Source organism: Solanum dulcamara, chromosome 6 (assembly GCF_947179165.1).
Source record: "Solanum dulcamara chromosome 6, daSolDulc1.2, whole genome shotgun sequence".
In the NCBI taxonomy this organism is placed as follows: domain Eukaryota; kingdom Viridiplantae; phylum Streptophyta; class Magnoliopsida; order Solanales; family Solanaceae; genus Solanum; species Solanum dulcamara.
Window position 1 is genome coordinate 68,319,232 of NC_077242.1, and position 14,215 is coordinate 68,333,446.

General features: G+C 37.5%; 1 protein-coding gene across 1 annotated transcript in view; it reads left to right on the forward strand.

Annotated features, from left to right (window-relative positions):
• Positions 1-10,161, forward strand: part of LOC129891315 (uncharacterized) — a 28,470-nt gene extending 18,309 nt beyond the window's left edge. Inside the window, exons 18-20 of the mRNA XM_055966626.1 lie at positions 7,783-7,899; positions 9,369-9,521; positions 9,611-10,161. Coding sequence (XP_055822601.1) covers positions 7,783-7,899; positions 9,369-9,521; positions 9,611-9,694 — 354 coding nt within the window. The 3' untranslated portion in view covers positions 9,695-10,161. The remainder of the gene's footprint in view (positions 1-7,782; positions 7,900-9,368; positions 9,522-9,610) is intronic.
• The last annotated feature ends 4,054 nt before the right edge of the window (positions 10,162-14,215 follow it).

Here is a 14,215-nt window from a genome sequence, read left to right on the forward strand (position 1 = left end):
GATTATGAACAAAATTCTCAGAACAAGTATGATGTCTTTGCTGCTTGTGCCCTTGTTTGGTTAACTCATTGTCACGACCCAAATGTGGCACATAGACTGCGATAGGGCACCTAACGAGCTACTACCCATAAGACAAACCTTCTAAGCTAGGATATGCAACAATTACGTAAAGAAGAGATACAGAGTCTCGAATGGTGTCATAAATAAATAGATATAAGTGGGGAAGCTGAAGAAAGTAAGTGGGTGTTTCGATTGGCTTATTTTAAGTGACTTTTGGCTTTTAAGCTCTTTTTTAGTTTTGAAAGTGTTTGGGTAACACAAAAAGTGCTTTTAAGCACGTTAAGCCAAAAGCCAAAAGTTGGGTATTGGCGTATTACCAAATTATGGCTTTTAGCTTTTAACTTATAAGCCACTTAAGAAAAGCCAATACAAACACTACTCCCAGGCACATTCACCAATGACTCCTACTTTCTAGGAAGAACCTGCCTTTTCCGATGGACTTGCCGGAAATTGCTGCCTTTTCCGATGGACTTGTCGGAAATTGTGGAAATCCTTCCTCCGTCTTTAGAAATTATGGGGGTTAATAGAATATATTTCAAAGGTTTTAAATCATATGACATTACTAGATGGACTTCGAACAATGTTACATGGTATGATTGGGTGAAAGAAGCAGAAATATGATGAGGCGGGTTACACTCAGTGAAAAGGTGTTAGAATAGTTTTGTTTCATTCTCAGAGAAGCATCATCAGACCAAAAAACCTTGGTGAGAAAGTGGCGATTAAAAGATCAGGTGGCAGGATTTTTTGGTACGAGGAAGCATAACTCTCACAGGAGTACATGAGTATTCTCTCATGAAGGGAGAGGACAAAACAATTATTATTGTACTTGAGTGGGTGGAAAAGTGTGGCATTTAAGATTCAAAGCTTCATTAAGGAGAAAGAAGACACAAAGCAGGACACATGACTCTAAGATGCCTTATGCGAAAGCAGTTACGACTAGCAAATGACAAAGCAATAGCTCTAAGGTAATCACAACTAAAGGTAAAGAGACTGAAATCAACTGCGAAGCCAAAATCAACGATCAAGGAGTACTGGGAAGATGTATCTTTGGATCTTTTGACAAGGCAAAAGATGAAAATCCCACCCTATCAGAGGTTAGACGTTGGTCCTCATCGGTGTGGAAAAAGGCTTTTGGGATCAATATCTATGAGATGCTGGACAGTTGTTTCCTCTTCGAGTTCCCGAACAAATACATGGCAGAACAGGTTCTCTCGGGAGAATGGCTGTGGAAGAGAAGCAAACATAAACTAGAGTGGTGGAACCCTACTGCAGGCTGTGTATCACTTACAAACCCAAATTTACATGGATTAGGGCTATGGGTATTCCAATGCATCTCTGGACAGAAGAGATTTTCCATGAAATCGGAGTTCTCTGTGGAGGGTGGCTAGCAATGGATGAGGAAACAGAGCTAAGGAACCACCTCAAATGGGCCAGGATCGAAACACGAGGGGATGATCAGAGCATGTCGATAGAAGTCACCATCACCAGAGATGGAGTTAACTTCATCATTCCGATATGGGTAGAAAGGAAAACTCAATTTGAGTTGTCGCCGGAGAAAATGAGGTGACTCAAGTTCCATTGAGGTGGTTCCTTAGAAGGGTGTTTAGAGAATGAGGAAGTGGCCTGGAGACAGAGATCAAGAGCTTTATGGCTCAAGGAAGGGATAGGAATACAAAGTTCTTCCATCAAACTGCTAATGCCCACAAGAGATATGACCACATTGATCAGTTGGAAGTGTAGGGAGAGACCATATCTGAGCCTAATAGAATTAAGGAAGAAATCATATCCTTCTACAAGAAGTTACATACAGAGCCTAAAGAATGGAGGCCTTCTAAGAATATTAGCAATCATCCTACCATTGTAGAGGATGAGAATGAAGTATTGCAGGTTGATTTTAAGGAGCAAGAAGTTTTTGAGTGTCTAAAGATGTGTGCTATAGACAAAGCCCCTAACCCTGATGGTTACACAATAGGGTTTTATCTAAAATGCTAGGACATCATGAAACAAGACATTATGGGGGCATTCCTCAATTTCCACTTAACTGGGATGTTTGAAAAAAGCTGTAATGCAACTTACATAGTACTGATTCCCAAGAAGACATGAGCAAAGGAACTCAAAGACTTCAGACCCATTAGTTTAATTGGAAGCTTCTACAAGCTGATTTCCAAGGTACGGACAGAAAGGTTGAAGAGAGTTGTGGATAAGTTGGTAGACAAGCAACAGATGGCCTTTATCAAAGGCAGACAGATAATGGATGCAGTGCTCATAGCTAATGAAGCAATTGATTCCAGAGTGTCCCAAAATAAACCTGGCATATTATGCAAACTTGATATTAAGAAAGCATATGACCATGTGAATTGGGAATTCATTTTAAGTATGCTGAGATAAATGGGTTTTGGTGGGAGATGGATTAGTTGGATCAAATATTGTATCTCAACTGTGAAGTTTTCAATACTCATTAATGGATCACCTGAAGGTTTCTTCAATGCACATAGAGGGATCAGGCAAGGGGATCCCCTATTCCATTTCATGTTCATCATTGCTATGGAGGGACTCGACAACATGATGAATATAGCTAAGACATCAGGAAGAATTCAGGGTTTTGAAGTGAGCAAGATTGCTGGAAACAGTGTAGAGATCACACATATGAAGTATGATGATAATACACTAAATTTTTGTGGGGCTAAGGAGGAGCAACTGTTGATATTAAGACTTATACTGGTGTACTTTGAAGCCTTTTTTGGGCTCCATATAAATTGGAACAAAAGCCATTTGTATCCAATTAATTTGGTTCCAGATATGGATCATCTCTCACAGATTCTGGGAGAAGTGGTTGGCATTTTGCCATCAGTATATTTGGGCATGCCTTTTGGGTCTAAGTCTGGGTCCATAGACACTTGGAACCCAATTTTGGAGAAATGTGAAGAAATTAGCCAGATAGAGATCACAATATCTATCCTTGGGAGGTAGACTAACTCTGATTAACTCAGTTCTAGATGCTCTCCCCACATAAATGTTGTCTATCTTCCATATACCCCAATCAGTAGTTCAGAGGTTGGATAAAATTAGAAGAAACTTTTTGTGGCAAGGCAATAAGAAAAAGAAAGTTTTTCACCTGGTCAAATGAAAGAACATTATCAGAAGCAAGGAACAAGGTGGACTAGGTACTAAGATCCTCAAAAACCAAAACAAAGCTCTCAAGGTTAAGTGGCTATGGAGGTATCATCGGGAGGACCAAGCCCTCTGGTACAGGGTAATCAAGAGCAAGTATGAGGAATTGAACAAATGGGTAACTAAAGAGGTTAATACCCCCTATGGTATTAGCCTCTGGAAATCTATTAGAGTATTTTGGCATTTTCTCAGTAATCAATTAACTGTCAAGGTTCAAAATGGCAGAAAAACAAGTTTTTGGGTTGATAAATGGATGGGTACTGAGAGTCTTAAAGATCTCTTTCATGATATCTTTGCTTTGGCTCAACATCAACAACAAACTGTTGATGAAATGTGGTCACAACAAGGATGAAATCTGGTCCTTAGAAGAAACTTAAAGTACTGGGAAATTCCCAAAATGATTGAACTTTTCAAGTTACCGGAGAGTTTCCAAGGAACACAAACAGGTGAGGATTATTTATGGTGGAATGGGCACAACAAAGGTAAATACAAGGTGAAGGAAGGATATAAATAGACAAGTCTTAGTGATAATCAAGGCTTCAAATGGCCTTGGAAGCAAATATGGAGAATCAAAGTGCCTCACAAAGTGGCATGCTTTATCTGGCTCCTATCCAATGAAGTAGTTTTGATATTGGACAATGTGGCCAAGAGAGGTATCACTCTATGCAACAGATGCTTCCTTTGTGGTAAGGATACAGAGACACCTCTTTCTATACTGCAATTTCACTGACCAATTGTGGCAGATTTTCCTTAATCTCAGAGGCATCTTCTGGAGTATGCCTAGTAAGATTGATGAGACTCTTTACAGTTGGGAGGAGGCTAGGGTTGGGCTACAAAAAGAGAAAGATGGAGGATGATCCCTGCTTGTATATGGTGGACTATAGGGGGAGAGAGAAATGATAGATGTTTTGAAAATAGGAAAAACAACCTACAGGAAGTCGAAGCTAAAATGCATTTTGTTGTTATGTTTTTGGTGTACAAATGTCTACTCAATCATAGATGTTTTAGGGTCCATCTAGATTTTGATTCAGTTTTGGGGAAGATTATACTTCTTCTGATTTGTAAATATGGAAGTACTGACTTAATTACAAATGCTACCAGTGTCAAAAATAGCCAATACAAACACCCTTTAAGTTTGCCCATAAAACCCCCAAATACAAAGCCATGGAGCTAATAATACCGGACTAAAAAACACTAGATGCAACTCGATAAATAGAAATATTAAGTCCACTATAGGAGAAGCAACCTCCATGCAGTCTTATCAAAGGCGCTGTTAAAGCACACTTAGGCTCAAAACATGTTGAACGCTTCAGTGTCGTCATCAAGGTTCTAAAACATACTTTTTATTGCCAGTGAGCATTACCTTAGGAGACCACACTAAACAATTGATATTTCACTTTATCATATTTTTTTCTTTCAAATTTTGTCCATATATTTGTGTTCATGTTTATAATTATTGGTCTTGGACTAAACATGTATATTTGTATTTTTATCTCCACTTGCCCCTTTTTTCCTTTAATGCCCACACTTTATTTGCACTTAAAGCCCCAACAGACCTTAGAGCTTTTATGCGCTTTTCAAAACGCTGCTCCATGGTCAAATGGTGGCTCACCTCAATTGAAATGACTGGTGGAAGCTGGAGTCATGGGTCAACTATCTGATCACTATTTGTACCCATTGCGCACACTTAGACAACAAGACTTGTGAGTCTAAAGACCCAATCGTTGGAAATGCATAAAGACATAATAAAGCAATACACGTATAGGGATAATATACATGTAAAGTAATGAATCTAAAATCATGAATACACAAGTAGGTAAAGCATGATCAAAATTGGAAGCTGGAAACTGCTCACTAGATATGGTACGTCTAGGTCCATGTCTGGTGAGTCTCATGTAGTGTTGTGAAAAAGCGCCGAAGCACTCGCTTTAAGCGCGAAGCGAGGCGAGGCGAGGCACTAGCGCTTTAACACTATGAAGCGAAGCGATTTCAAAAAAGCGTGCGTTTCATGGGAGAAGCGAGAAGCACGCTTCATCTAGAAGCGAGAAAAAAGCTCGCTTTTTTTGAAAAAGCGGCACTAGTTTTTTTTTATTTAAAAAAACCTGTAAAACTTATAATTAATTGGATTTGCCCCTTCGGAGTGCTATGTGACAAGAATGTGCCACCAAAACTTAAGGGCAAGTTCTACAAAGTGGTGGTTAGACCGGCTATGCTGTATGGGGCGGAGCGTTGGCCAGTTAAGACTTCTCACATTCAAAAGATGAAAGTTGCTGAGATGAGAATGCTGAGATGGATGTGTGGGCACACCAGGAGCGACAGGATTAGAAATGAGGCTATTCGGGACAATGTAGGAGTGGCCTCGGTGGAAGACAAGATGCGGGAAATGCGACTGAGATGGTATGGACATGTGAAGAGGAGAGACACAGATGCCCCAGTGCGGAGGTGTGAGAGGCTGGCCATGGATGGTTACAAAAGAGGTAGGGGTAGGCCGAAGAAGTATTGGGGAGAGGTGATTAGACAGGACATGGCGCAGTTACAGCTTACGGAGGACATGACATTAGATAGGAGGGTGTGGAGGACCCACATTAGGGTAGAAGGCTAGTTCATAGTCTCGTTATTCTTCTCTATTCATAGGCGTAGTAGTGCATTACGATCTCTTGCGCTTTGACTTCTGATTTCTATTATTTCTGTTATTATTTATTACTTTCTATGTTTTGATTACTCTATTTTACCTGTGACGCTTTCATTATTTATTTAATTGTTATTTGTTATTTGTATTTATTTATTTGTTATCTATTCGTTATTTGTTTGTTGTTTTTCTCATAAAACTTTTAATTTCCTATTCTTATCTAACATTTTTTTTTATGTATTTATGCTTTTACTGAGCCGAGGGTCTCCAGGAAACAGCCGTCCTACCTTGGTAGGAGTAAGGTCTGCGTACATTCTACCCTCCCCAGACCCCATGTTGTGGGATTTCACTGGGTTGTTGTTGTTGTAAAGTTGAACAAGTAGACACAGATGTTCTACGTGATAATTTGCGTGAGATACACTTGAACTGATTTGTGTTATGCCATGTAGGACGTGCGTGTCTACTTGTTTAACTTGATACAAGTTTAAGTGTCTACTTGTGCACACCCAAAGTTTGAGGACATAGATGCCAAGTTTAAGGACACATTTATGTAATATGTCTTTCGAAATCGAATTCATGGACGCGTTGCCCATAAACTAATTTGACATCAATTACTGATCCAGTTCAATGATTTTTCCCTTTTGGATTAGGGCTAAATTGCCAATTAATCCATCTTGTTGTGCATGATCCTATTGTTCATATCCATGAAATTGAAGTATAATAACAAAATTGGTGTTAGGAATCCATACCTATTCCAAGAGCTAATCTCCTCCTAAATCACAACTTAATCACATCTGAAATTTGAATCTGATATATATAGGTTACAAGGCCTTCATCATGATCGCGGGCTCTGTATTTGTGTTCGCGGAGCACAAGCTGGTTCCTTCGCTATCGCGACCTGGTCTTATTCGGTTGTGTACAGGCATTGACCGGGGTCTGACCCACCCACCCTTCGCGGTCGCTTCTGGCCCCCTCTCTCCCGCTCGTGTAGTTCAACCCTGCACCAACAAAATCTGCAAAATCAAAATGAGCTGCAATGATGCCAAATCACCCCAAGCCCCTTGGGTCCCAATACTAACCCTGTCGACAAGTTCCATATGGTGTTATTGACCTATACAATGTCTCAAATCACGATTTAAAGCATAAACGCTCTAGAGGGTTCGGGTTCTTAACTTCTAGTATGACAAGACAAGTTGTGGTTAGAAAATTGATTGTAGTCGAAGTAATAATCTATTCAACGTTGGGAACAACAAGACTGATCCTCTTAAGCATTCAAAAACAAGATCGCGTTAAAGAACTTCCCGGAGCCCTCCATCCGTCTAAGTCCATAAATATTATGCAAGCTATCCAAAGTACCAAAACACAAAATAGAGTATCAATGCTCAAAACAAGAGTTTGAGTTGTTACTACACTCATTCCCTAGAATGTTTTGCTTCTATTGACGGGTTGTCTGTCCTGAGGAAGTACGTAGTTGTATGACCTCCAGGGGAAGAGTAGTGTCACTAAGAATAACCATTCCATATCGGTATATTTTGGGCTTATGTAAATTGATCTGATTAATGGGATCATCTACTGGAGAAACCACTGAAAGTTGTGTAATTAATTGGACCTGTCTACCCAGCAGGCAAATTCCATGCAACTAGACTTTCTCTAGTCCCTGCTATGCTAGCAATAGGGAATCCTTAGAAAACTGGATATCTTGATTCCTCGCAGCCCGGCTTGGAAGCTCGAATATAGATTCCCCGATGCTCATGGAGAAGGACTGGGTCAGCTGTCCCGCAGACCTGAAATGATCCAGCCATAGGTCTGATAGGATATCATTTGTCTACAAACAAAACAAAAACAAAGTAGGTTTTTAGTCCAAAAAATGGCACAAATATATAATGTAGCATCACAGTGAAGAGCCTTATATTTTGATGTAGATTGTTCAAACTGGTGGGAATGCTGAGATATGGGGGCTCTATGCGAGGTGGCATAAACTCAAAGGAGATCTTGCAATGTGTTCAGAGGCCCTTCTTAAACAAATCCGATCATATCAGGTAAGACTGGAAATTAACTTTTCATTTCTGTGCTTATGCAGATGTTTTTATATGCTACTTCAACTTGTTCAAGCTTGTAAGAAAGCAGCTATCTGTAGGAGAGATGACACTCAAAGAAAAGGTTATTTACAAGATGGTCCAAGCAAGATTGTGCTTCTCCCTTGTGAATGTGATTATTTATTCTCTGTGAAGTTAGAAAAGAAAAGTGAATAAAGGAAAGGGGTGGGGGGTGGAGGGGAGGGGGTAGAGAGAGAGAACAGGGATGTAAGATTTAATGGGTCTTTCATGATAGTCTTTAATTGCTGAATTTGGTTTATGAAATTGAAAAACAATAACAGACGTGTGTTGCGTGTGAGACCAAATTACTAGTCCTTAACTTGTATTTTGTATTGACGTTTTTCGAACTAATGAAGATTCCTACTATGAAGTCACCATAGAAGTTCCTCATTTTTTCCGTCTGTTTCTCTATTGCTGCTAGTATTTGATAAAAAATGCTGTATTGTTAGCTCACATGTTTGTCTTATTTTCCTCACAAAAGTATAGAGATTGCATCCCTCATTTTTTCTAGTGTGACATAACTGCTTAATAGAAAGACCTTTTTCATTTGGATAGCATTCCCAGTGTGAAGGACTGTCGTCAAATCATTGGCTACTTACTCTCTAAACATGTCGTCAGAATTTTTGTGAGGAAGAGAGTAATATAGTTTGGCAGTCAAATGCATTATAGAGGAAAGCTGAAGTGCTAAACTACTTTTCAGCTAGCAGTACGAAATTGCTCTACGGGCTGGAAGCCATCACTGAGGATGCAGTTGGATCTTATGCGAGTTCTCTGCACTTCTGCAGAATAATGATTAGGTTTGTCATGTTGATATTCCTAGTTTATATAAGTTAGAACAGCTAGGTTCCAGGAAGACAGATTTTTGGTTGGGTAAGATGATAAGGTAAAGCTGAGTAAGACAATTGAGGGGAGGATATATGACGGGGCGATAATTGATAAGGTGTTTGTTTAATGGTTGTTGAATGATGCATTTATACTGGTAGGGTGACCATACATATTTATTGATTCTATCGGAGCAAAAAGGATGACTAATTTATTAGGATTTAAGGCTATCTATGACTCAAAAATTCTTTAGTTTTTGTTTATGGTTCTCTGATGGTGCATATCTTCCAGAAGTTTTAGCATTCATACATATGGTTTATACTCTGCTATGAGGTGCAAACTTATATGCTCTAACGGAGCCTGGACTTCATTTCCTGTCAGTTTTTATGGCGGACTTCCTGCATTTTGCAGAGTATATTTGCTTGTCTTGCCATTTTTCCAACATTGTCACCTCCCCGGACCTTTTTTTTTGTTTCGAAAGAGCAGAGTAAATTTCTTCTGCTAATGGCATTTTCCAGGCTAAAGGAGTCCTTGTACAGGCTTTAGACAATTTATCATTCTTTGACATTACTTTCTCAATGACTTCACAGGGATCTGACCTATGGAAGGATAAAGACCGGTTTGCAAAGTTTGCACATGCCTCATTGGAACTCTGCAAGGTTTACCAGGAAATAGCTCGACGCAATGGTAGCAGTAGGGAGTTGTCTGCAGCTGAGATGCACTTAAAAAACACAATCAAGCAGGTAGTTCTTTTGGTCTCCAAAATTGATGTCTTGCAGTATACCTTGTCATAACCATCTCTAAGCAAAGCAACTCATTTCTGTAAGTTCAGGCTGAGGCTTTTTCCAACACCAAAGAGTATCAAGATATCTTGGCATGCCTTGATGAGGTGAAGGCAGCACAAGCTGCACCCTGATCATATGCTTTCTGCCGAGTCATTTCTTCAAAGGTGAAATCGACATCTCCTGGACAGGCATATTGGCTAGTACGACATTTTTGTCCACGCAAGATAAATGAATAGCTCTTGGTTTCAAGGGAAAAAAGAGGGCCCTCAGAGATTTCATTCCAAACTTATGAACCTTCAGCTTTTCATTTTCCAGGGCGAACTTACTGTTCTGTACTTAAAAGGGCATACAATTGTAACCCTCTTGACCTAGTATGGAACGAAGAAATTCAAGGTTCAAAAGTTGAGACATGCAGCCTTTGATTCATGAAGGGAAGATCTGTAGACTGTAATGTATTATATGTCAACGGTCTCATTCTGGATAAGTGGTTTGCAAGTTTATTGTAATTTAGGTTGGTCAATGTTGTAATGATTTATAGATCTCTTTTTTTGTGTTTTGTTTTTAGATTTCTATTAATCAAAATTTGAAAGTTACATAATCAAGCAGGGCTGACCCACTGCCCCTCAAAAGGAAAAAACATAGCATCAAACTATAACATAACTACAACTCCTATCCATCTCTATACAATTTCAAAAGCATAAAATAGAATGCTAGACCAAGGAAACCTATCAAGGTTGAGCAGTGTAGATTGCCAGTTACTGTTGAATCTGTCCTTGATGTGAACATGCATCACAATCTTTCTACAAATTCTTTCTGCATTAAATCGACCTCTCTGGAATCTCAAGGAGTTCCTTTCATGCCATATCAGTAGATTACCATGGTAAAGACGCAACATGTAATCGAGGGTGCACCATTCTCCCTTTTTGCCAGTTCGCATATCCAATTCAACTCTTAGCCCAAGTACCAACAGGCCTGAAGTTGCCTAGTCATTTAAGGAGTCTGCCCCATAGATTATGAGTCTGGGAGCAGGCAAAGAATAATCTTCCTGGCTATCCAAGCTGATGTCTTGGGTGTAGACATAGTTTCCAGGGGCCTCCTCTTAATGTAGTAGCATTAACCCAGTTTATCCACAGTGAGTCCTTTTCCAAAGCTATAGCCCACAAGTGCTTTATTCCATAATCCCCAAGTTGATAATGTTTAGACCCCCTATAGCTTTGGGTTGACAAATTTTGTCCCATGCAACTAATGCTTTCCTTGATATCAGGCCACAAGAAGTACCTGCACACAGCCTCAATCAACTTCATGATCTTCTTGGGGAGGACAAATATTTGTGCCCAATACGTTGGCATATCAAAGAGGACTGCCTTGATGAGTTGCACACAACCAACCTAAGGCAGTAATCTGCCTGACCAACAGCTTAATCTGGAGGCTATTTCTCTACCTGAGGAAGACACTGGCTTACAGAATAGCTTCCTTGTAAACAGTGGCAGACTCAGATACTTCAATGGAAGTGTCCCTTCTGTGTAGCTAAGTAGATGTATGATATCAGTCCACAGATCATAGTGCACACATGTGATATAGATAGAGCTTTTATCTAGGTTTGCTTGCAATCCAGAGGCAACAGAGAATTTCTGAAAAGTGTTTTGCAACAGAGTAAAGGAAACAATATCACCCCTGCAAAACATAAGCAAATCATCAACAAAAAACATGTATGTCACTCCTTTTTGACTGTTTATATACCGGAAAGTGATGGGAGAATTAGAATGGTTAAGCACTCTTCACTTAGTTCACCATCCCTTTCCCTTCTCCTGTAACTGTCTATTGTGATAGTCAATCAGCTCTACAGATAGTCAGGAACCCCCTTTTTCATGAGAGAACCAAGCACATTGAGCGGAAAACACTAGTTGAATTCCAATCGAAGTCTCACCTCATAGACTTGAATCAGGAAGAGGAGTATCCACACCTTACAAGACAATAAGGACACTTGTTGTCGTGTGTTTGTATTTTCTAATACTTGTTTTAGGGGCATTTAATGAATTATATTTACGTATAATTCACTCCTTATCTACATGTTTGTGCAAATACTATTGGTGACGACAAGCTAGTAGCTAACGAATTCGCTAGAGTTGATCATTATTTTGTTGGTTCATGAATCAGTCCTTTAGTTATTACATGAAATAGTGGATTAATAAATAGAATCACTGCTTGTAATATAATTTATTACTCCAACGAAATTAATTACCTTAAATTAGATACATTATTTTCAAGAAAACAAACTTGCTAGAGCTGACCATCATTGAACCACTTTATTTTTTCTAATTTGTTTTTTTAATCTTCATTTGAATGTACATTAGTTTTTTTTTGTACAAAAATGTTACTTATTAAAATAGTGTTTCATTGAAGGGAAAACGTATAGTTCAATATTTGATGAACATTTTGATAATTCTTTTTCGTTTTTTTGTTCCACTTTAAGAATAATATACACTTGAAATACTTCTTTAAAACTTATAATATACACTTTATTTATGAAAACAGTACATATGAAATACTATGATCAAGTTTTCAATTAACTTTGGCAAAGAAGGGTCCATATCATATATATTACTAAAAGTGGGAAGCTCCAAAGTGTAAAGTTGAATTACCATTTTACCCTTACACTAAATCATAATATTATAAATATTTAATTAATTAAATCTTATCATATCATATTATTATTAAATTTATATTACTTAATGTCAGCATACTATGTAATGTGAAAAGCTTTTCACTTTCTGCAACCCCATTTAAGATTGAAAGGGATTGTGAAAACTGATAATCGTGGTCCCATTGTGGACCTCTTAGATGTAGGATATGCACTAATATTCAAGTTTTCTCAATGATTTGTATATAATAAATATTAGAAGAGGTCTATATTTCTTGGACACATATTAAATGGTAAATAATGGCTATACAAACCTGTTATTTGGAAAGGATATTTATCATAGTTAAAGGCTTTTCGCCTCCAAAATTAAATAACTTTTGATTTTCTTCAGTTACCTAACTTAATCAATAATGAATTATCTTATCCAATCCATTAAATTATGCTCAATGATCCACTTATATAAATGGATTCATAAATCAAGAATATGTACAACTTTCTCCATTAGGAGAAACAGTAGAGGAAAGATACAAATTTAACGAGTAAGTTCATTTTTCAGCTTTTTTATTTTCTATGAACGTGTTCATAAAAATATATATTCATGTTTACACAATATTTTATGAATTTTAAGTTTTATACATCATCAACGTTTTTATATTCGTGTTTATGAGTTAAAATTAAACGGATGTATTGACATATGTAGAAGTGTTAAAGATACTTTTGGTCCTCTTATATGTTATGCCTTTACCATTAGCTTTGAGTCTTTGCTTAGCTTGAAGTTGTTAAAAACTTTAATTTTTTATGCTTTAAATTTGTTGAAGTTGGTAAACAAAGGTAGGTAAATGAAAAGAATATGTATTCATATATAATATTTTGGTGATTTATGCTGATTAATGTTTATAGAATTATAAGTAGATAAAAGCAGTGGATAAATAAAACTATTCTTACAATTGAAATCCTTAATCAAAACAACAAAATTGAACACACATCAAGAAAATCATTTATGAAAGAGTATCATGTAACATATGAATATATTATATGTTGCTCAAAATATAATTCATTATACATTTTACCTACCTAGCTAAATTTAGTTGTACAATTTTGCAGGTTCAAATGAGATTTAATCATCTATTGTTCAATAAAGAAGTCATTTGAATATGCTGACTATTAATCTATTTCAACTTGTATTTTTTCACTTGATTATATTATTCATTACAATGTATTTTTAATATGATTTATGTATTACTTGCATGGACACACGTGCAACGCACGTGTCTAGAAGCTAGTGGTAGAATAAGCATGAACCATTAATTAAGAATCATCAATGAATATGAAATACAATATCTTCAATAGTGTAATTCAACAATAAGAAGTTTGAATTAGAGGAAATTTGAATGTATGAATTTTGGGGTAAAAATCATATCTTTGATTTTACTAACTGAAATTTTAGATGTAGAGTGTGAGGAAGAACTAAGCTCCTCACTATGATAGCCTTACATACCTTAAATGCTCCACAAATGACGAAGAACGATCAAGAAATTTTTTCTTGAGATTCTTAAATTCACTTCTTGAAAATCATATGGGCAAGGGTTAAGATTTTTATTAATGATCCATGATTCGATGATAAAGTTTGATTTGGAAAATTTGATATCATTGGAGAAGGACTTACCTTGATGAAGAATCTTGAAAGATGAACCCTAACTTGGTGTTACTTGAAAATTTTTGAGTGTTGAAGTTTTGGAAGAGAATGAGAGGGGTTTTAATGATGAAAATTGATTGTCTAACCCTCCTAAGTTGTTTTAAGATCATTTAGATAAGCCCCAAAGTGGTTAGGACGAAATCACCCCCCATTTAAAATAAAATCCGCAGAATTCCATGCTCATAGGAATGAGTGACGACCTAAAGTGATGAACCGCTGCTCAAGTGATAGATCGTCGTTCTTGCCGTCACTTCTGGCAGTCTTGAGAGTCTCTGATAAATTGATTATAACTTTTTACTCTGAATTTGAATTTAT